This window comes from Varroa jacobsoni, unplaced genomic scaffold (genome assembly GCF_002532875.2).
Source record: "Varroa jacobsoni isolate VJ856 unplaced genomic scaffold, vjacob_1.0 contig00699, whole genome shotgun sequence".
In the NCBI taxonomy this organism is placed as follows: Eukaryota; Metazoa; Arthropoda; class Arachnida; order Mesostigmata; family Varroidae; genus Varroa; species Varroa jacobsoni.
This window is the reverse complement of record NW_019214510.1, coordinates 17,627-41,478: the sequence shown is the minus strand read 5'-3', so window position 1 is coordinate 41,478 and position 23,852 is coordinate 17,627. Positions and strand designations below refer to the sequence as shown.

The window sequence follows — 23,852 nt, the reverse complement described above, 5'->3', positions numbered from 1 at the left end:
AAGGCTAACAAATGTAGAAGTTGTTCTTTTAATTAATGCGGACCGATAGCATTTTGACATGCTTGCCTGTTAATTAATCACCACGAAGTAGATGTACGTTCGCTTATCTTGTCATTTCTAAGCACCTAAATAAACATTAGTTTTTTTCGGCAGACTTGGCTTATAACTAATTAGGCTTTTATGTATTCTAAATAACGATAATGGTATTGTCTTAGAACAGAGTAAAATCGGTTAGAGAGCTCGTCGACGGAAGACGTTCAAGATAATAAAGTTGCCCCAACCGTACAAATGAGAAATTACTGAACAGGGTTTTTCTGATGGCTGTACTTTTTCATATAATTAATCTAAATTGTTATTATAAATAAAACCTGTTGTATGACTCAATGTGTATTTGAAGTAGTATAATAACCGGTTAGCAGTTTTTAAATAACACAGAAAAAGGACCATTCCACTACAAATTCGATCAGTCCAACGACTCTACCTATGTAGCGCGTGGAGGTAGCTCACACATCACTATAAAATAGATTATCCCTCTTTTTTCTCTCATATATATATATATATAAGTTGATTACTACAAAATGCGTTCGCCCGAAGTTCCGAAGGTAGTTTGATAATTGAATAATACAACTAAACAAAATTTGTGAGGAGGTTCTTATTTAGAGGATCGGACGGTGTATTTTCACCATACAGCATTAAAGTGTCTGCGCATACAAATACATTTTTTGTTTTATTATCTTTCATATCTTTATGAATACTACAAATGCCTCTTCGTGCCATTTTGTAAGTTAGATCATCAAGATATTTCGATGAAATTACTTACTTCCAGTTACTGCTTTTGGCTGATTTGGTCTTTCTTGTAAGTCCGTCAACTGCTTGTACTAAACTCTTTCAAGTTTGTGTTAGGATAAATTCACGCATAAGCGCGTGATTCAGAATAGGTCACAACAAACTAAAACAAAATAAAAATTCCACTGTAGCTCATTATTAGTATTTACTAACATGTAGACTAAATGTCTAGTAAATAAAGCAGTTTAGGCGTGGTTTACGTCCCTTTCTGTAAATACAGTTAGTATTTGCCTCTATTACGCTAAATAGTTGCAAGTCTCTTCGTATCGGCTGAAATGGTATGTTCACTCAATTTCGTCGTTCATCCATTTACTAACTAGAACAGTTTGGAGCGAGTCTAAATACAGGCCTATGAACGGCCCTCGCAACACCGTCATTCCGAAGACTCACGCGGAGTATATAATCACTTTCATCTAGCACTTCGTTATCGAGAAGCGTAACTTTTGTCAAGCAGAGATTCCCAAGATGGAGTCCCTCTGCTTTCTCACTGATTATTCCTTTCTGATTACTGCAGTAGAAGGTCACCAACAATAAATGCGGCTGTTACTTCTCTTGGGAAAAATACAGTTGTCTACGAAGGCTACATAAACCTATGGAATTATTGGCTTGCCACTGAAACATTTGGCTGGTTTCCACAATTTGACTTCAAGATGATTGTTCGCCCTCGTGCCAAATCTCTCCATTACATGGTAGTTCAAGAAAAATGATTGTCGCAGGACTGTCTCGTTTACTCACAGAACTCGTCGCTGCTTTATATTTGTCAGGAATAATTAGTTTCCAAACGGTATTCTAGAAAAACCGAATATGTCAAAGTATCCTTAAAAAGCTTGGTCATTTAGAAAAACCGCTTCATAATGAACTGTACTGTCGTCCCGATAGCATTACTCCAGCTGAAGTAACCTAACAACATAAGTTTAAAATTTGAAGACCGGCAGCTTTCAGGTGACTTGGAAAATTATTTGCAATTTCCGTATACTCCATATGACATTTCAGTGAACTGAATTACTTTGCATTACTGTCTTATGGTAATCTTATTGTCCATTCATACCTGCTATATATATATATATATATACCGAAGCTGTGAAGTAGATATTAAGTTTAGCTTAAGCTTAATTTTTCCTCGGTCTTACTTGCAAATCAGAAGAACTATGAATATCGAAACGTACAAATGATTGGCAGATGTTAATACTAAGTATACGACCCCAAGTTGCTTTGCCCATCACTAGCATCGACATCATTACCGTTCAATCTTTATTTTCATTGTATTTTTCTCCTATTAAACATCACGTGCGCGTTTTACACCTTAATATGCCTTCGGACTCGATAAGTATAGGATGTTGTGTAGACTTTGAAACGGGCAGAAGCATTGTCAGTGCGTAGAAAACAGCGAATATAACACCTTCGTATAACAGTAGTTATACAGAAACCAGGAATACCGTACGTATAATGAATAGCGCATAAAGAGTCAGATGTTTTTTGATATTTAAATTCTGTAATTTCTATATTATTATTGTACTCTATGGAGACAAGCATTGGAAGTTTTTAAAAGTTAGGTTTAAAAGAAGAAAAAACTTTTTGTCGTTTTTGTCGTAAAAACGTTTATTGCACGACAAATATTTTAAAGGAGCGTAACATTCAAATGTCATAAAATGAAATGTCTTGTACGCTGTAGCTTATAAACTAAATATTTAGATGGACATATAGTTCAAGTTCAAGAAGAACCAAGAGCTCAATGGATTAGCAAGACTAATTATATTGGACGTTGTTATTCCTCGATTGCATAACGTGGTTCCTACTCAGAATGGGGTTAGTAACTGTGTCCACATAGACTCACATAATGCATAACACTGGTTAGATATAAAAAGATTACTAAAGGTTTTGTAAATTTTATGCTAGGTTTATTTTGTATACGATGGACAGAATAAAACATCGCCTTATGACCGTTCAGACCTAGAGCTGAGCTGGTGCTTCAAGCCGTAACCCATAAACGTCCAAATTGACCACACTGGAGAACCAATGCTGACACAGTACGGCGCACAAGACGTATTTACGTGTGTCCATTGATAATCGATGATCGATGATTCAGCGGAAGGCTCCTCTTTTGGGCCTTGAATTTTCGGTAGTCTTCAAACAGATGTTTGTCTGCAGGGCCCCAGTTTGATTCGGGACGGAAGACCGCTTGCAGACTCTGTAGATTGATTCGGGAGAAAGATTAAGGCGGGTTACTTCAGTAAACACTATCGCTAGCAGTAACATAGTTGATCGGCGTTCCATATACCGATTTATAGGCAGCACCGTGCAAAATTGCAAAAAAAATTATTGATATTAGTCTATGTCTATGCATGATGCTTGTACCTAATTCAAGTATCTAATCGTTATATGGCTTGTCCGTCTGTTGGTTTAAAAGAAAGATTATGTCAACAAAAGGATGAGATAGAGACCTGCTTAATGTTACTTTATTCTTTTCCTGTGTTTTGCGACATTTACCTTTTTGCGGAGAAGAACACATATCGCTACAACAGGTATCTGAAGCACCGAAAACGCTGCGAATGCCATCCCGACCGCATCAGCCCAGTGTGGATAGGGTTCGACGTTGTTGTAGGTTATTGGCGTCCATTGATAGAAGTAAAACGTAATGATGAGCAGCAGAAGAATAGGGGAAATAACCGTCCACGACAAACAGAAGAAAATATTTGGTGGGGAACCCAGCATAAAACTACCATCGAATGAAAGATTTGATACGCCTGTGAATTACAGCATAGACAATATATATATATAGCGGACCAAACTATGACCAAAAACTTTGCAGTATAGATGTTATATACTTGTTATTAGCGGGGATTATATAATTGTGCAGAGTAATAATTATGGTAGGCATCGTGTACTGTAAATTGATAAATGTGGAAGTCACTGCCTAATGTACTAAAATAAACAGTAAGAAAAACAAGAAATTAATGCACCTCTAAACTAACCATATATCCACATAAGAGAAATCACTTCTGTAGCAATCACGATTAATAGCGATACGCCGGCGCAGTACGTGTCCAATAGATTCAGAACATACTGGCCGCCGCGGGTCACGCAGGTCAGCCCGACAAGAAAGTACAAAGTGCACGCAACAAATGCCGTGATACCTTTGTACTTTCGAAGGACTGGAAAGGCATCCGAAAGCACTGTGAGACCGGTTTGTACCAATGGAAACTGAAAAGGACATTTTAAATTATCATAGCAGGCGTCAGTTATTGTTTTTCTTATTCAGCAATGCTTAGCTAAGGCATCACTGGACATAAAATTCAAGAGATTTGTTTTTCCTCTCTGTACATCTTGTTATTCAATTATCTGCCACAACTATGATTTTTTTCATTGAGATGTCGTAAGAGCGGGTCACATTATTATTAAGTTATAGAGTGTCGAGTCTCAGTAATGTGCTAAATGAAAATCTAATCTTATTTATGACAACAACGCATTCATTTTAGCCCCTGCCCTCCAAGATGTAATACGGCCCCGACACGCCATCATTCGAGTGGCCTTTGTGGAGTGGAAACAAAATTACACAATTCCTCTGAATTCTAACAGCCATTGCACTGTGCACAGATTGCAGGCATCGTTTTTTTTGTAATACAAGTGAATTTTACCTCCGAATCGATGCCGAGCAGGTACAGCATTACGAAGAAGACAACGGACCATAGTTGGGGGCACCAAAACGTTGTTAACGCCTCCGGAAAGACAACGAACACTAAACCTTGACCGGCTTTAGCGACCTGAGGCCGGAAATATCCAGAAATAAATCTCCACTTAACTATTGAGTAATAACTACTTCCAAAGTAGGAGTCGAATTATATATATATATAAAGTTTTATCAGATAGAACTTCGTAGAAAAAGTAGAATTCAACTCAGGGGATCTTTCGAGACAAGGCTCTATCTCGTAGATTGATCGCATCTACTGTAATTAGACTACTAAATTAAGTTGGCTTGATCGGAGTTATTAAAAAGTACGCACCTCTTCAACCGGAACACCATACGTAACGGACATATAGCCAAGAACCGAAAAGATGGCGATACCTCCAAGGAATGAGGTCAGTAGATCAGCAACATTTACAATTGTCGACTGGCTACAAAGAAAATAGCCACAGCGGCAGAAGTGACAAACGGCACTTGTTAGTCGTCCCTTCTAACCGGATTAGTCAGACAAAGTTTTGACAAAACATTCTAGGCTTGCGTTCAGGCGTTCGAGTAATATCGTAAATGTATATTTGGGTAAATATAGACCTACCGTGATGAAGTTCAGCTCAGTAAGATTTGTTCACTTTCTCAGGTAGGTCACAAAAGCTATTACAACCACATATTGTCTAGATATATTCTTGTAAAAGAGTCTCAAAGAATAAAAAAGAGTTACCTTCACAGGGTGCGCATAAAATTTACTCTTTGGAGCTGCTACGATGCTCGGTTTTCTAATAGGATCACATAGAGACACCGAAAAGCGTAATACTTGTTACACCATTCCCTGCACGGGATACCTCTAGAGAATGTTGTCTGCTCATGAGAACTCATAAAGAAACGGAAGCATTGCTTCGCCGTGTTCGAAATAGCTTCGTTTTAGTATTGGGTGATAGCATTGAAGATAGCTATTGTATAATATATGATTACTGATTATATATATATGCATATACTGATGCATCTACTCCAGTTAGAGTAAGAATAAGTCTAGTGGTTGATTTATATTCGCTTGTGCATTTTCTGCACGATATAGCTCTTACATAGACAGTCATTTTGTTGATCTGTGGACGGGAATATTTCCGCGATCTGTACAGCCACATTAGCGTCATTAACGATTGCGCTACTTGTGTCAATATATTATTAGGAACTTACATGACGATACTTGTACGGAAATGATTGTAGCTCCCGCTCACGATAAGTCCGCCCCAACCAATGCCGAGTGAATAGAAAACCTGTTCAGCCGCTCTCTGCCAAATCGTTAACGACGTCAACTTGGAAAAGTCGGGCACGAGAAAATACTTGATTCCCAGCATCGCACCATCAAGAGTGACGCCCTATTCCAAGTTATCATTCCCATCGTCGTCATCATCATTGTATCATACCACACGCATGAGATGTATATTAGAAGCTTGATTCAGGCTATATATGAAAACACTTTTATTATCTGTAGTACACAGAATACAGCAAGATATGCTAACGTAGATCAATTCATCGCTTTTCTCTATCAGGGCGCAACAGTACCCTAATCACCTCATGGCAAAATTGGGGCAAAACCCAAACCGAATTCGTGCCTTCATTTTATTTGTATAATCGTCATAAGGGTCAGGGAGCGTGCAAGGCTTCATTGTGCTTACCTTGATTAGCAAAACTGTCAGCATAACATACGGGAAGGTAGCGGTGAAGTACATGACCTAGATACAATCGTGCGGGAGAAACATATATTGGATCTTTAGGGAACGCATTCATTTTCTTCGATTCAACGCCAGTTGTGATCGTTGCGTATCATTTAAAATGTTCCACTATATTGTCTATGTCGTTTAAGCGAAATCTAATTCTAGGCGGATTAACATCTGATGATTTTCTGATAGACACAACAACTAGTCGTGTTTAAATATACTTCAAGAAACAGAAGATGAATATTGTAGCTTTAAGTAGAAGACAAAAACATATTTAACATTTAACCAGATCTGTATCTAGATCTTGTTAGGCTTGCGGTTAGCAACAGCCGCAGTTACCAGTGTTCGATCGTGATCTACCTTTCCTGAAGACGTCACTCCCTGCATGAGGCAGAAAAACACAATCGCCCACGAAATAAACAGGCAGACAGCAAGGTCCCACTTAAGTCCACCGACATGTTCGATACCTGGAGATAGATCTAAAACATGCCGTTCCCAAAATTGCTCGGCCGCCGAAGTTGTACCGGTCACGTCACTGTGGAGTCAAGAAAAAAATTTACACAAAGAGTAGCGCCCACTGTAATCGTCCTAACGTGATCCTTCCTTTTCATTTGTAAATTAGGATTGAACCGCCATTTCTTATAATGTTGCTTATTGTACAGGAAAATATGTATACTTAGTTGAAATGGAAAAAAGTTAGCCAACAAATATGGTCTACACTGTGAAAGAGAATCTGTCGCTTAAACGCCTTCCGCAATTGTTTTAGGGCTCTTTCGTACCTGCAGGTGTTGTTGAGTTGGATGTATTCCGCCAGCGGCGTGAGAAATGAAACACCTCGGTACGTAATTAGTGTCCAGCCGCTAGTGTCGTTCGAGTGTGAAGTCGATCCATATTTTAGGTGTAGAATATACGGGACGCTGCGACATAGTGTTATATCTGAAATCGTGAAGAATTGAAGGGAACGAAACAATCGGTAAATATTGTTAAAGTAAGAACGACTTTTGAGAAAGGACAGAATTGCCGTCAAAAATGAAAGTCATTATACCTCTACATATACCTATATATATCTTTTCATGACGTTTATCCGTTATAGGTAAAAACCTCCAAAAAGTGCCTCGTTTCATTAATCGTTTTCTCGGATGGATGGACAGGCTTCTATGAATCGTAGCATTTTCAATGCTACGATGTCATTGTTACTAAATTCAAGAAGTTCATTTTCTAAGTTCTTATGCGCGAACTCGTTCAAGTTGTATTAATATCAAATTTAAGCAGTGTATGATAGATGAATATAATGGATCTGCTTCCCGAAGATATCAGTACCGTTGCCAAACAAATAATCCCTTAATTGTCTCAGATTCATATATTTGTCGAAAACTATATGAAAACCAGAAAACATTTATTCGAAGAAGGATATGCTCGAAACGGGGGCAATAAGTTTCCATACTGGTAATATAGATCATACAGATATTTCCCTTTATTCATAAGGTAAACAGTTTTTTATATCTTCTATTGCATGGTTTCTTCAAAGTTGGCTCCAATGTAGCCTGAGGGTTGGGGCATCTATCTAGAATGAGACGCAAATGATGCGTTACAACAAAAAATATAATTATTCTAGCCATAAATCCCGTAAGAAGGTCATATAACTAAAGCAATTTTTACATGTGCGACCCTGTTAATTTATAGATTTATAAATAATGTCTTACGATGGGAAAGCCAACATGCTGCACTATTTCAAGTGCTACTGACCGTTATCTAGTAAGGCACATATCGGCAAAATAAGCAATTTAAATGCATAATCAGTGGCGTGTATCGGTTCATTTCTTATTTGCTGATGACATATCCAATTATATACCTACGCCGTTACAGTACTTCGTTTAAAAACAAATAAACTATGTCACACCACTCCAAAGAGGAAAAAATTATATATATATATATAGTCTCAAAGGTATCTTCAATCTCAATTGTATCTTCAGAGTTTGAACATCGACTATTTATATAGTAATGTTATGTTCTAACTTAGCCATAATAAAAAAAAACTATATAAAAGAAATAAAAGTGATAATTTGTTTAGCTACTCCTCCGCGCAGTAACCCACTTATGGAAGCAATGCAATCCACGCAATATATTGTAAATAAAAGTAATTTCATGGATATGTAGACGGGAGATTATTTTCCGTAGGTAGACCTATCGTGTGAAAATAAACTGTCGTTCCCTTTGCTTAAGACATCTATAGCTGTGTGAACGCATTCAACTGTTAGGTGTAACTTCCTCATACGCGCAGTGTATTATCAATGAACTTACTTTTCTTACGAACGAAGCACGTTTCTTTATCAGCACCCCACCACTCATCGCAATTGGCCCACGGTAGCACTGACCTGAAGGACTGTGCTAAGTAGTACAGCGTATAGGCCAAGATGACGTTATAATATATGGCCACCAAAGTGGAAATAGTTACCATGGCGTAACCGATGCCTGAAATGCAGAAAGAGGATTTAAAACTAGGGGAATAAGTCAGCACGAGCTCGAGAGCTCCTTAGAAATATTTAAGAGACCTTGATTAAATTCGAAACCGGTTCCACTTCAGCTCTTCTGCGCATCGTGTAACAGTTGAGAAATTACCTAAGTGAATCTATGAAAAGCAGGATTTCTTTAAGCAGTCGTTTTTACTTTCTGCTATTAGCAGATATAGCTGACGTCTTCTACGAAAGCTCGATAGTCCCCAGCTTGTAAATATATATATATATATATATATATATATATATATAATATGTTTAAAGAATGACAAGCCAGACTATGAGACCTAAATTATGTTTTTAGGGCTGACATCTTTTCATTATCGACATCGACTGATCTGTGCAAAACGTTCGTTCTGTTTGAGAATCAAATGGATCACTGACAGTCAGCTTCTACAAATAGGACAGTTAATTAAGCATATCAACCTTCAGTTGTTTCAATCTAATCCTCACTAAAAGACAAACCTGTGAGAATACGGTTTTCTACTGTATCATCTGAAGCTTTTTTCAGAGAGCGCATTTTCAAAGCTGATTACCAAAACGTATCTTGGCCTTTTATAGATAACTGAGCCTATAACTTTAACGCTGGCAAGATGATTCCGGCAAGATATCGAAAATAAGTTGCACTTAAACGCAGATTGAACAATGACCTAGATAAAGTCCGTTTGAAACGTTCCCAAAATAATTGTCTGCTGTTTAACCACAATGCACACCCACTTTCTATCAGCTTTTTGATAGTGTTTTTCTTTGTATTTAACTAACGCCCATGTATCTACAACATTAAACTACAATACACAATACATTTACCTGAGAATCTCTATTTTTGAAGCATACAAAAGACCAGCAATGCTTGAAAGGTACTCTTCGCGCCTACTTTTCTATTAGTTTTTGAGCTACTTAAATGATATATGAATAATTATAGCAAAACTTAGTCAGTATACACGCCTTTACTGACGCAGAGTTAAATCCTAGGAATAAGGGACCAGGATAGACATCACAATCCTGTGCCGACTGGTCCTTGACAAAGCAAGAGCTCCTTAAAATTGAAAAAAAAAAAACAAAATTCATTTTCTTATTACAGTATAAATGTTCCTTTTTCTTTCTAAAATTTTATATGGTTCAAGTACGTACACGGTAAATTCAATCGTACAGTTACGATTGGCAATTGAACTCAGAGCCCCGTTACCACTTGAAAATATACTGATTATGTTGTCTCACTTTCTCAACATCCTGCAAATGTCTAATTAAAGTTTATAATGACGAATATTTGTGTAATTAGATTATTTGAGAAATTCCCCAGACAAAGTGGGCTAGACACTATGCAGCCATTTGATATCAATTTACCTTCTGCATATATGTTTATATTAGATAAGCGTAGATGCAAGAAGCGGTGGATTAAACACCTTAGAAGGCGATACACGGCAACATTCATGGTCTTTATCTTCTTCCTTGGCCGTATCCACAAAGATATCTGTTTTGTCCTAATAAAAAAAATTCTACAATAGCAGCACTTTTTACCAAGCGCCCTACCCAGTATTTAGCGACTCCAATTCCTAAATGAATGATATGCTCTTTCTGTCAATGGAACTGGCCATTTCACGATTGTACCGATACACCCGAATGCTACGAAGTATCGTTTACTCTCTTAATAAAATTGGAGGCGATAGTCGGTCGTATTATCATTATTTTAACATGGTTTTCGCAACTACGCGTTCCTCTTGTTAAAGTGTAGTCAAAGATTACGGTACGTCTTTTCATGACCAGTCTGCATCGGGATATATTACATACCAACTGCAATAGAAGACGACTGGAAAGATGTCGGGGCATCAGAGATAAAGCTATGCAATGGGTAAAGGCCATTGGCGATAGAATCGATGCCAGAAGGTTTTAACCTTTGCAAATAAATTAGGTGTAGAGAATATTCTACATCTGAGATGGGTGCATAAAACTAGCTGGTCTCACTAAGGGAGAAAGTAAAATTGACCTTAGTTCAAAAATTTCCAATAAAAACTAGACTATTTATCTTCCACAATCTATCAAGGCTGACGTTTTCCGTAAGGCCGGGCTTTGACGCTGTGAAACGAATGTCGCTCAAGTTCGTCAATGACTTATGTATGAGGTCGCAGACGGATGGAAGGACAAAGTCAAACATAAGTAATTCCATCGAAAGTTATTATTGAACTTAATTTTACAGGAAAAAATCTCTAAGCTAAAAAAAATAACTCGAAAAGCATCTGAGTTCCCAATCCATTCCTATACGGAAATCTCCTTAAAATATGTCATAAATAGCAAACAGGTGGGAACATGTGTCATCGTATAGTTGTTCAGTATTCATGGGTGCATAAACGAGTCATTATTCAACACTAGCGAAGGACTACAATTAAACGTATTTTCTAACCTTTTGCTATCGGCAGACACCGCCAAACTTCGATGGGTCCGAGGCTTGAGAACTGACCGATGGCCAGCTCCATTGAGTACAGAGGTATGGCAATGATAAACATAAGCACAAGGTATGCGAAGAAAAAAGCTCCTGAAAGGCAACAGATACAGATCTTAACAATAACGTCTTATTTCGATAGGGTCTGTTTATGAAAGAATTCGCTAACGGGACTTGTGACGACTGAAGACCATATGGGCGTAAATAGGAATGAATCCAGCGACAGTGATCAAATGAAATCAACGCGATCAAAATCTACCAAAACTACCAAAGATTAGATAAGCTTTAGACTGTAGATAGCATTCTCCGTATGATACTGAAAATCTTTTCTAGATTGAAATATATTTCTCTCAAGCCCTATACAAGCCATTATTCGCGTAAACCTTTATGCGCATCCTTGATTACATCAGCAATTGTAGATGCTTTCTAGAGGCTCTCTTTCGCCAAGAGTTCATAAGGATTTGTTAAGTCGTTGATTGCAGGGAGCTCGGCATAGAATTGTTGTTCCCTGCGACATGTTTTTGCCAAAGTGTTATGATAACTTGCGAAGCAGTTCGTATTTCATGAAATTAACTCATTTCGCCACATTATAATACTTATTTTTTATGATTCTTCAAGAGTTGCAACCGCTCAAAGCCAATACATCCAGCATCGTTCTACGGCATACTTTAGTATGATGGCGAATTGGCGCCAAATTTGAATATATTACGGTGATCATGTTCGCGTTAGCGGAACAAAACCTTTCTCACGAACACTTTTTCTGAACTATTAACTCACCTCCTCCATTCTGATAGGCTAGAAACGGAAATCTCCAGACGTCGCCAAGTCCAACTGCGGATCCGATGCAATATAAGATTCCTTCTAATTTGCTCCCAAATCTTTGACGCTTTCTTTCGTTACCGGCGCTCGAGCGTCGGTCGCTGTCCGCCCCGTCGTCAACACCTGCGTACCCGCAAGAACACGGATCACAAAAGAAAAGTGTGCTTCGTATTAATGTGAACTCACATAGCATTTAAGCGGACAGGCTGGATTGTTGATTGCCGTGAGCAGTTCGCTTGTCTTATACATGTCGTTTAGAACAGTAAAAATAGTATTACGTTACTAGCTTGATGATATATTAGTTGACATAGGTCATATTTTTGGTAGGAGATGCTGTTTCGGAATTAATTATCTGGTAAATTTTCTTTGAATATGAGGTCAATAAAGCCTGTATATTTGGAATTCTACATGATAGAAATCAAACGTAGTATTTACCTGAGAAGACTACGTAGCTGCCAACGTTTGAGTACTATAAGCAGATAGAGGGCAGCGTTTTTTGCGAGCGATTCATCTTTCAAAGACAAGTGCTGACATGTTTTATATATATTTTTTTAAAACATTTTCGTTCGCAATGGTAGTCGTATAAACGACTACCATTGCGAAGCGTTACATGAGCGTGTATATTGTAAATAGGTCTTGATTTTTTTCTCACTTATAGCCATTGGCCGAGGCTAGTAACGTAGATGTCTAGCAACAAATACAAACAAGTCCATCCCTAACATAGTAACATAGAGAGAATCGTTCATGAAACTCTTTCATTCTGCAGTTGGTTAATATCATGTTATATAGGGGCCTTTTTGGGTAGGTTTATGCAAAGTTGCTTGGCTAACTTGGTAACCCGAAAAGAAGCTAAACGGTGCGATTGTAGTAGCTATTTAAATAGTAAATATTCCTAAGTGAATGTAACGTTATACACCTGAGATACATTTGGAAACAATCTGACCATTATATAAGTATGGGTTTGGATTCATAAAGAAATGGTTAGACGCGTTTCTGGACGCGTTTCCCCACACTTGCCACGCGATCCTGTGTTTGTCTACTAAATTCGTGATTCGGAGTCGTAACCTGGCATTGACTCATGGTTTACTTCGAAACGGTACTTCGAAAAGAAGTAACCCTTTAAATCTGGTCTAATATAATAATTGATTATTTTTACCAATTTTTAACAGATGCTAGGTTTTGATCTTAGCCGAAAGATTACTAAAGAATAAACTGAGGCATGGATCTGAAATGTTGTATTCTATGCTTTTTCGTGAAAATTTCACTTATTTTTTATGGAAATGGTACTCAAGGAAATATTACGGTGCTCAAGAACATGCAATCAAAATCAATGTGTAACTTCTGCTTGTAAAGGACAATAATTATCATTGAAATCCGGCGTGATTTCACACGACAAAGGAAATAATTTCATAATTATGTGCTTCCAATACTTTGTTAAAAAATAATCTATTGACAATTCTGCAATTAATCCTACATGTAACAAATGCCATTTTTTACTACTTAGGCTCTAAGGGGAATTAATGTAAATTAACTGAAGCGAAATATAAAATCAAGTATTTTAAACGTCGTCATTTACTAAGCTCTGGCTAGCCTATTCATCATTCTATTGTATAATTAATGCTCTAAAAAACTCATAAAGCCGCAGTTACGATGTAACGACCTGATCTCCGCATGCTACGTAATCGTTTTTTTAATAGGAAGCACCCGTCATTTAAATTGTGTCATTCTGTTACAACAGATCAGAGGATTACATATAAGTAGAATGTGTAATTCTTAGTTAGTGACAGTACTTCACATCAGGGTGATATCCGTTGGGTCTTCATTATGAGGAGCGCATTTTACACGCTTGTTTAAAGGCACGTAAGCCAACCATTCTACTGAAGTTTCGTGAAGGAAATCACCCTAACACTTTTCAACCACGTTACGTCCACTCTTGGATGCGCATGCAAGTATTTAGGGTATTTATTTATGACAAACGTCAGAAATTTCCGTTCGAGCTCTAATCTTAAACTGCTGACCAGACGAGAATGCCATACGTTTAGGGCCAAGACAAACCTAGTAGCTGCTAGAAAGCCCAGGTTGTTTTACTAGGAAAGCAACGTTGTAATCGAGCTCTATAGACAGCATGCTACTTATATTCTTTAATAATCAATAAAATGTTGAAAGTGTTCAGAAGCGTTTGCATTATTTGAGATCTGATCTGTCCTTGATTACCTCGGACGTTAGGCCTTTCTCTCACAAGGTTCAACGAACCCAACGGCGGGTCTTAATTGCATAACGAGGCACGTGGTTCATATTGACCCATGAATAATTAAACGAGCGTACCTGTCTCAGAATCGACTGCTCGTAGAATTCTTGTTATTTTTCAAAAAAGAATTTGATGTCACAAGAGAAACAGAAATTCCTGTATATAAAATGTTCCGCGTCGCATGTTCGGCATTGGCTTAGCTAAGCATAGCAGACAAACGACCTACGCTGGCGGCGTGCTCTGTATGCATAAGACGAAAGCGTTGTCGTGCTAGATATCGTTCCATTGAACAGCTACCTTCGATCAACCTTTCGAGCGTCGCGATTGGCTATCGCCTACGCCCAATTTCACTAGCCGATATTTCTGTGCCTAATCAGACAACTTATTCTTTACTTATTACAATATCCGATTCAGATAGATATACGTACTGGACATCGACACTGTCGTTATACAATTTTGGGCAAATTTTATGGGAAAAACCTCAAACGCTTGTAGTAGTTGTGACACCAGTCCAGCGCTGCTTGAATGATTTTGTCGCGAGGAAGAGGTAGCAAATTTTCTGTTTGAAAATTTCTAGAACTCGGCTCCCTGATACGCATGATCAAGTTTTTCTAAATAGGCCTCCATGTTTGTATTTCCACTTGCGGCTTGGGCTGTGAAGCTCGAATCGGGCTGTGAAATCTACCTACACATATGCACACAAAAAGTTGACAAAGACTGCAGTAATCAACATCCTTCAACGAGCGATGACTTTGTGGATTGTGATTTTAACGCACATGTAAAGAAATGAGGTTTGTGTGACTATAAGGCCAAGCGCGCACATCATACGGTTATCATAGTAACGTCCAAAAGACTTCAGAATCGGACAGTCTGAGCTATACCAGGACGCGGGTCAGCTGAGGTCCAATAGCTATCCGTTATCGACACTAAACGCATCTCGCGCGAAAGACTCTTAACCAGTCGCCATAAACCAGCACTAATAAGTATTTCTATTGGGTATTTTTCGCTGCCCGATTCTTTTCACTGGACGAATGGGAAGAGAATGAAGCATATGCTATACGAGAACATAATCAGTTTCGTTCTCTCAAAATCTGCTTCGCCGTAAAGGGAAGCTAGATCCAAACTATAAAGAAATCAGAGGAGATGATTCTCCAATTTAGGCGCGATTTCTGCATTGATCGCTTGTCGCATTCCACAGTTGTCTTACTGCGGAAAATCACGCGGCCATTAAATACTCTAATATGTATAGGTTGAAATATCGAATCCCATTTGGTGACCGTTAAAATCGGATAGGGTGAATTTGAAGCTTTAAAAATATAATGAATTACTTCGAATTTTTCGAATATGTCTAATGCACTACTAACACAGATTCGGATGTAAAACACAAACGTATGTTAAGATAATAGCATTTGTACTGCACCATAAGTACTTCGAGTTAGGGCGCCGCAATGCCAGAGCCCTTGGAGAAAGAAAACCTGACTCGGTATAATGTAATATTTCTAAAAAGATGTCGTCTGCTATCTGTATGGTTGGACGTTCGTGTAGGTTAGCTAAGGAAACGAATAATGATTAGCGATAAAGTGAACTGACTGGTTTATCTTAAATAAATTTCCTTATTACACTACTTAAACATCGAGCCCTTATCAATACGAACTATCCAAAATATTGACGCTGTTATGCTTAGAGCATCTTTTTTTTTACAATTTTTCTAAAATTTTTTCAATAAAGTTATGTTTAACCGTCCCAGTGAAAATGATTATGAAATTTATTTTACATTAATATAAATGTCATTCTTTATCCTAAAGTGCACAGTCATTTCCTCTTAAGATACTACAAAAGTAGGCTGTTAGCCTAACACACGCGTTTTGACATTATTCTCACAAATAATGGAACTAGGTTTACCTAATCCTACGTGACTCACGTTGTATAGTTTACAAAACAGTAGTTTTTTGGTAAACCAACTTCAATAAGTTATTTTGTACGAGCAGTATATCGTAACTTAAATTATGGATTTTCCAATTCCATATGCTCAATACATCATAAATTATTAATTTTTACCACAGCGGCTAGGTTCTGCATGGCGATTATATCTATAGGCACTCTGCCCACAAGCAGCAAGGAAGATTCTCCAAGGTTGTTTCGCTTTGAGGCTACCTTCCAAATGTTTTCAGGTATTAAGGTCGATTCCTCACAAAGATTCACAAAGCCCAATCACTATCTCTATCATATAACCAGGTTGCCGACTTTATATCGTCGAAACTCGAATCATGGCGACAATCTCTAGCAGTCAGATGTAAACAGGCGTTGGGTTTATTGTAGCAGAATGGTATAAAAAATATTAGCGCTATGACAAGTTGTAATTTTACTCTCCGCGTTTCTTTATCCAATCAATTTTTTTGTATATTACAAATCGTTGGTGGAGCGGCCACAGTTTTTTTTCGGCTTAATAAGTTAACGTTTTTAGTGTAACGTTCAGTACTGCCGCTGCTAAGTACTGCTTCAAGCGGCTAGCTTCTCTAGGTACAAGTCGAAATGTGTCCACACCGAAATTCGAATCCAGACCATCTCCTTGAGTTTAGTACGCAAACCATGGCGGAAATGGCTAGGTTTTTGGCTAAATTTAAATCCCTATTGCGTCTCATAAAGCCTCACGGTGCCTTAGCGTTATCACCGAAGGTGCAATCTTGAACAATCCAAATTCAATTCCATTAACCTATATAGACGGTAGCCTTCAGCTGATTCAGGCTGATTTAATTCCAATTATACGTACATCAATTTTCTGAAAAGTTAGTTGGTAAACGTTCTCGACGATTGCGAATCGATATATTGCTTATTTAGTCTAGAATAAAACATTTGAAAACGTTGAAGCTGCTACACTTCACAAGGTACCAACCGTTAACCTATCTGCACTCTACGCTGATAGTTTATAGGAAGTAAAGGGACATGGGAACCCTTTCTCTACGAACCCAACAAGCTTGTTTCAAAAAATAACATGATATGGCAATGAAAGCTAATAGCTTGCTCTAGTGGTTATTTATTCTTTAGCTATACTGTTAGTTTTTCTAGCTCTAGTATTCAGCACTAACAATTTTTTACTACGTTTTTAATTTTTCTTTTTTTTTTTTTTACCACTGTATTACTATCAATCGTTAACGTTTTAACAGTATTTTGTCATTGTATATTCCATATTGTGGATTAGATGTTAAGGTAGTAGTAAATCGAGTTCTAATGCAAAGGATGCTAGAAAAATCGTTATTCCACGCCACATAACGTCGACTTTGGTATTATGTAACATATAGGTCCTATCTAAATCAAGTTCGATGAAAGTGGAGCTGTGTAAGAAGATTTGGCTATTTTGTGCTGACCCCACTCTATTCCTGTTTTTCTCGTTTAGCAAAAAAAAAAAATTAAATCCAACTTTTCGTGATAGTAATGCCTCACATATACAATGGTCTGTACAAACAATGCTCGAAGTAGCGCAAATCAATTTTTGGGAGAATTGAGTTCATTACTAGAGAATTATAATTATTCTCAAGTAGTCAGTTTGACCTCATCATGCTGTACCTCTTAAGTAAAAAGAGCTAGCAAATGGCGCTCGCATCGGAGCACCTAACCGTATGCCAGGATAATAAGTTCTCATTGTCGGACTGTGGCCTGTTTTTATGCAGATGTTAGAAGCGCTTATTTGGTTCAGTCGTAGAACTTAAAAACATGCACACCTGACGTATTGGACGCATGCTGGGGAAAAGTGAGCAAACTGCTTACGAATGTGCGGTAATTTTTATTAGAGAGAACCAAAAATTTTAACTTCTATCACACTTTGGATGGCTACAGGAGTGAAAGGCAGCATCTGAGAGCCTTCTGCACACCCAGAGAATGTTTCGAGGAAAGAAAAGTGGATTCTCGTAGACTCAACAAAGTGGTTTACAATACGCCTTTTGTTGCTTGCAGGACAGAAAAAAGGAAAAAGGTTTTTTTTTGTACAAAATCGTTATCGGCGATGAGAGATTTATCGTTTGCGACATCCCCAATGGCAAATCGTGGCGTTTAGACTCCTTCAGTTCGACGCCACAAAGAAGCATTTATGGCTAATAGCTGCACTTATGTATATGCTGGGATGAGAAAAGGGTGTTATACTAAAGGCTACTCGGATTCCCGGAACGTACTACAGGAGACCGTTGCGCAAATCAAGTTATATATTTGAGTTACGGAATTATCAGAAAAAAAGGCTTGAACTGGCGAAGGGCAACGAAAAAATTATACTGCCGCATAACGACGCTATAGCGGTGACCCAATGACAATTAAAGGACCTTCGATGGAAAACTCTGCCCCGCCTAGCGTACAGCTCCGACATCGCTCCATGTGAATATCACTTGTTTTGGTGAAAGCACCGTAGTCAGAAGGGCAAACAGGTCGATGAGTGGATCGCTTTCAAGGACGAAGCCTTTTTACTTTGTGGGATGTATCAGCTGCTAGAAAGACGGGCAGAACCCGTAAGACACTACTTCGACTAAATGTGTTTATTGTTCGCAAATTGCAATAAACTACAAGTAGCTAAAAGACGCCGGAAACTTTTTAACCAATATAGTACATAAGAAAAATATGAGATGAATTATGCCTATTAAAAACCACATAAGCTTAAACGATTCTTACACAAGCAACAGTTTATAGTAGAATATAGCGTTCAATAATGCGTCGGATATAGAAAAATTCCCTTACAGCATCATTAGATAGCAATCCTAGTTCCTGCCGAAGCATTACTACCTAACAAGCACGTCAATAACACAAGCCTATCATTCATTTATAGGTATAACGTTCAGGTGTCGCGGTTCAGTTCTCTCGAACCTCAACTGCTCTGCACCTATCATATAAAATTCATTTTGCAAATATCAGCTCTCCGTTCTATTGAAGACACCCACCCCTTAGGTATATCCTACCCCATGCGTTCGAGTCGTACTCCTCGTCATCATTGTCATCTACCTCGAGTTGTGGTAATTCACCGTAGTCCATTACATCACTACCATTCATTATAACGGTGGTGTTCTCCTGCCAATTCTTCCCGGGTTGCTATTGGCAATTACCCAAGTACTAATAGTGGATGAAATAACTGTTATCCTGGAGCTAACGGGAGCTTGTATCCACACGTACACGACCGCACACCAGATTGTACACCCCAAATTGTCTTATCCACTGTAAGCACTTTTAACGCGTTGCCGTACTTTCCTTTTGTTACTACTTTCCACCTTGATAGTCGTTTGATGTTGATGCTCAGACTAATTCGTCCCAGACAGTCTACTCTTGAAAGGTAGTACCATTTAGTTGTTTGTTTGTTTGTCATACGCTGTTCCAAATCAGTCAGTACTATAATCGTTCGGGATATTAACGGGCGCTGACGTCAACTAGCTACAAACCCTGTTTGTCCCTATGACCGATTTGGCTGCATGTACTATTGAAGAGGTGTCAATCGCAGGTGGCCTGCCAACATGATGAGATACGATATGCATTTGCGTTTCCGTCAGTGTCGTTGACGTTGTTTAAATGCACGACACTTCCTGTGTATTCGTGCTATTTGAATTAGGCAGAAGTTTCACTGTTGATCGTTTGAGAGTTCGTCATCAACAGGAGTCAATCAGGTATCAGGCAAAGGTCTCCCGACTGTTGAGAGCTGTAAGCCGCCACCGTCACCTAACCACCCAAGTGTATCAACTTAACGATGCTAGCTAATGCAAGTGGTACTAAAATAGATTTTACTTCTTATCTAGCCGTTTTATGGCGTCGAGCGCGCACTAGTTTCATTATTGGTGTATGTTGTAACAAAAACGTAAGCTCTCCACAACACAGTATCCATCAATCAAACGCTCCACTGAAGATCATGCACTGACGCGTATAATCAATGATCATCCAACGGATCAGTACATCGTCATTATCCGAGTACTTACAACGACTCACAAACAGTCGCGCCAAGTTCCTCCTCATGCAACGCGAGCTGCCGCCTCTGCCTGCAGAAAATGATCAAAACAAACGAAACCAACATCAGCTTCAGTGAGTACCATGAAAGGATGTGGTGCCCACCCTTAGGAAGTTAGATATGGGGCCATCTACCTTGCTGATTCAGGATCTAGGTAGGAGCAGCTAACATGTGATCGTTCCATAGGCACAGTTTAGCGAGTGACTAAGTCAGCGACCGAGTCAATGGGCAGCGGATCAAAAGAGCTTCTGCAATGGTAAATTACACACGCCGGAGATGATAGAAACAGAAAAGCATCTAAACAGAAATCTGTGAATTTCTGTTGGTCAGAAAGTGCCGGCCGCCTTCGGCGATACACTGGCCTGCCCAGGCTTTATCGTGGTTGTATTGCCAACAGCGATGGCAAGTTCAAATGGGCGGTGTCCCGAGGTGAATTGTTATCCAGCGCCGAGCGACTGTCGCTGTTTCTTCTGTTCCAGCTGCCACTGCGAGCTTCGAAGTCGCCGCGGAGGGGCGTCTAGTTTACTGAATACACACAGAGCTGTGTTACTATTGGCTTCTAATGGAAAGGTAGCAACGCAGTCGACAGCATCGGCATGAGCGATTTGTTGACTGTCTTCGACCTCGTCACGAGGTTTAGATACACATGGACACGTGATCGATGATTGAGTCTGAGGATTCAGGGAGGGGCTACTACTGATTAGAGAGTAACTCACTCGGATCAGACATAAACATTGGGTCTAATCAAAGAGCACCCTAGCAATGAACAGACTAGATCGATTTGGCTGTTGTTACTGCTACTGTTGCTGTTTATCGATGCCACCGTGTAATGTCATGGACCCGAATTTAATGTTTCGTACCTCGTACTACTTCTCCTAAGCCTATTACAGTGTTGCATAATCAGATGACTTCAGATAACTGTTACAGTTAGCTGATCCGAAGCGAGCAATATAATATACTATGTGTAAATTCTTATAACAATTGATGTTAAAATTTTATTATAATTAGTGCGCAACAGATAATAGACACGGTATAATCTAAATGAACTGTTTCTTTCTCCTATCACTGTATTTTCTAGATTAGTGATTAAATATAGGGCATGTAGTATATATTGATTGTATCTATTATAATTAAATTAGATTAATATAAATGGCACGATATGATGGCAGCAGACTATTTCATTCACTCAATGTGATATGGCAGATGGTGTGTTAAATCCGTTGTTTAAACAGAGAGATCGGTCTAGCTATTCTTGTTGGCCACTAAGCAATGCTAAGAACTTGACTTTTGTGGTCTTGTTTTTCTGTGTTTAAGTGCCGTATTTGCCTGCTAGATTTATGTATACGTGGTAGGCTAGTTTCGAATCTGTGTGCAAAAACACTTCATTTTGTACTGGAAGGACCAGACGTCCGAAGCAGTGTTTAACGGCTTAAGTATCGGACGTAAAACCCGAGGCATTTAACGTTTGTAGTCGATATGGAGTATTGGCATGAGCTCATCCTTTTCCTTGGGTTGCACCTCAAAAAACAGGTTCCTACCGAACGCAAGCAACTCGGCGATAAGTAATAATTCATCATTCTATATTTGTGGCGCGCCGCTTCAGCAAGCATTTTCCTCAATGTCTCTTCGATATCGAACACAATCCACGAGTATTGCGATACGCAAATAGATACCCGCTTTTCGTTCGGAGTCTAACGCCAGACAAATACTGTTTCTGATGAAACTACACATCATCCATCACGTCCTTCTCACTATGTAAAAAGAAAGGAAAGGGCAACTTCACAGAAAAGATTCGAACCCGCACCTACACATATACACACACGCCAACGACGAAGCACGTTAGATTGTATAAACAGCGCCACGTATGATGTTCTATTGGCTAAATACGTCTGTTCTATATAAGTTTATGCAAGACAAAAAGAAGTCTCACTTATTCTTCTGTTGCTAGCTGATTCGACTAGCAGGCGGTACCCACCGTAATAGACTCGACCTTGTACTTCATTCATCGTCTTTCCACTTCAGTCAGTTCATCATTGCTGGCGACGTGAGGCGTCATGACGCAATGGGCAGCAATAGGCAGAAGGAACACCAGTTGTCAGCGCTCCGGTGACTGAATACCCGAGTATAGTACAAGCCAATGGCAGTGCACGACGATGACGGGTAACACTATCAAGCGCCGAGCAAGTAACGTGGATGCAACAGCAGTTATTGGGGGCAGTAACAACGCAAACCGACCGTCAAACGGGCGCAAAAAAAGTGACTACCCCAGGCGATATCGCACAACGCTCTACGACTCTTCTTTCTGTACTACGAAGCACTACAGCACAGGTTTAAGCCACAGTCAACTCGAAAGCAGTAATGTAATATATCTAACCTTAACTTATTTTCGTCGTTCGTTCTTCTTTCGTGTTTATGCTTGTTCGATGCATGGATCCACAGTGTAACTGTAGAGAAACTAAAGTGGTATAAATCAACGATCACCGATAGTTACTACGATCCGAGCATTGTATCAGGTCTAAGACTATGCAGGTCTGAAGATCTCGAGTGGAAACGACACGTAACGGTCACGCCCTATGAGTCTCTTCGGGGTGACGGCTGTGAGGGAACATCGGAAGCTGCTGGTTCGCTAGCAGAAATTAACGTGTGTCATGTATTTACGCAACACAGAAACTGGCAGCTGGAGCAACGATGCCGAGCGGGCAATAACAACAGTGAAAAGCTGGAACAATAATAGCGGACACAACGGCAAAATTGGCCTGAGACAAAACTCTATAGCTTCAATAAATTAGTTTTTTTTTCTTCTTTTTGTACTTGTTATAGAAGGTAAATAGTGAAGCATCCACTGTTTGTCCTTAGCATATGGCGTTTTACAAATACAGGGGGGCTTTTAGTGGTAGAAGGCTGACGTCCAGTATTAGACGAATTAAGTAAATGTTAATATTGCGGTTGTGAAAAAAGGCAGGCTAATAGCTAAAACAGCTTGAGAAGTATAATGAATTCTAGTAGAATATCTATATATTACTCGTTACCTACAGAAATGCAACTAGAAAAACTATTCACAAAATTATGTAAATAAAGTAATATTTCTGGCTTTACTACGCTCTTATGTTGCTCCTTATAGAGGTACTCAAAGGGATTTTTTGAGGTTAGCTGGTATCAGATCAATGTAGTTCAGCAGCGATCGGAGAAGGAGTTACTTGTGAGTTAGATTATCGATGCGTGAAATACAGAACTTGTACTTTCCACATAATAGGATAAATTTTCTTTAAGCAGAATATAATAAAGACCCAGGTGCGGCTGTTTAAAAACACAAAAGTACCTAATTTCTACATTTTAATAAACGGTAGATTATGAATAGGGAAATGTATACTTGGGCGAAGTGATAAATAAGAAAAATATCTTTTTCTAGAACATTCAATACATTTGTTCGGTTAATTAGCCATGTTTATATCTCGACTATGAGCTAATTATAGATATTCAAAATGATTTGGGTAAGAGGAAACTTAAAGTTTCTCTAACTGAATCAATGCCAGATCTGGCGACTTCAACCTGTTTTCGGACTGCTCGTTAGACATGGTCATTCTTCTTCAGATTACAGATTTGTCCCGTTTGTGGGTTTCGAAGCGA

General features: G+C 38.8%; 1 protein-coding gene across 4 annotated transcripts; it reads right to left on the bottom strand.

The window, feature by feature from the left end:
* Positions 1–2,722: 2,722 nt before the first annotated feature.
* LOC111271495 (sodium-dependent proline transporter) lies at positions 2,723–23,443 on the bottom strand. Of its 4 annotated transcripts, XM_022852325.2 has the most exons (14): positions 20,360–20,632; positions 20,197–20,256; positions 11,968–12,132; positions 11,152–11,283; positions 8,542–8,712; positions 7,020–7,176; positions 6,601–6,775; positions 6,199–6,255; positions 5,717–5,898; positions 4,848–4,959; positions 4,482–4,607; positions 3,819–4,047; positions 3,334–3,590; positions 2,723–3,034 (listed from the first exon to the last, which is right to left on the bottom strand). In XM_022852325.2, the coding sequence occupies exons 2-14, from the start codon at positions 20,231–20,233 to the stop codon at positions 2,894–2,896; spliced, it is 1,941 nt and encodes a 646-aa protein (XP_022708060.1). In that variant the 5' UTR covers positions 20,234–20,256; positions 20,360–20,632; the 3' UTR covers positions 2,723–2,893. The 4 variants fall into 4 exon arrangements, with proteins under 4 accessions (XP_022708060.1, XP_022708061.1, XP_086829072.1 ...); XM_022852326.2 differs by lacking the exons at positions 20,197–20,256; positions 20,360–20,632 and adding an exon at positions 22,201–23,443; XM_086972946.1 differs by having other exon boundaries at positions 20,197–20,632.
* Positions 23,444–23,852: the final 409 nt, after the last annotated feature.

Bases quoted from the DNA above. Each gene is read 5' to 3' on its own strand.
- LOC111271495 (XM_022852321.2), bottom strand. From the start codon at position 19,285: ATGAATGGTAGTGATGTAATGGACTACGGTGAATTACCACAACTCGAG. The intron at 8,713-11,151 runs GTTAGAAAATAC...TCTGCATTTCAG, and splicing joins GTGTCTGCCGATAGCAAAAG to GCATCGGTTACGCCATGGTA. The intron at 6,256-6,600 runs GTAGATCACGAT...GATTGTATCTAG, and splicing joins GAGTGACGTCTTCAGGAAAG to GTCATGTACTTCACCGCTAC.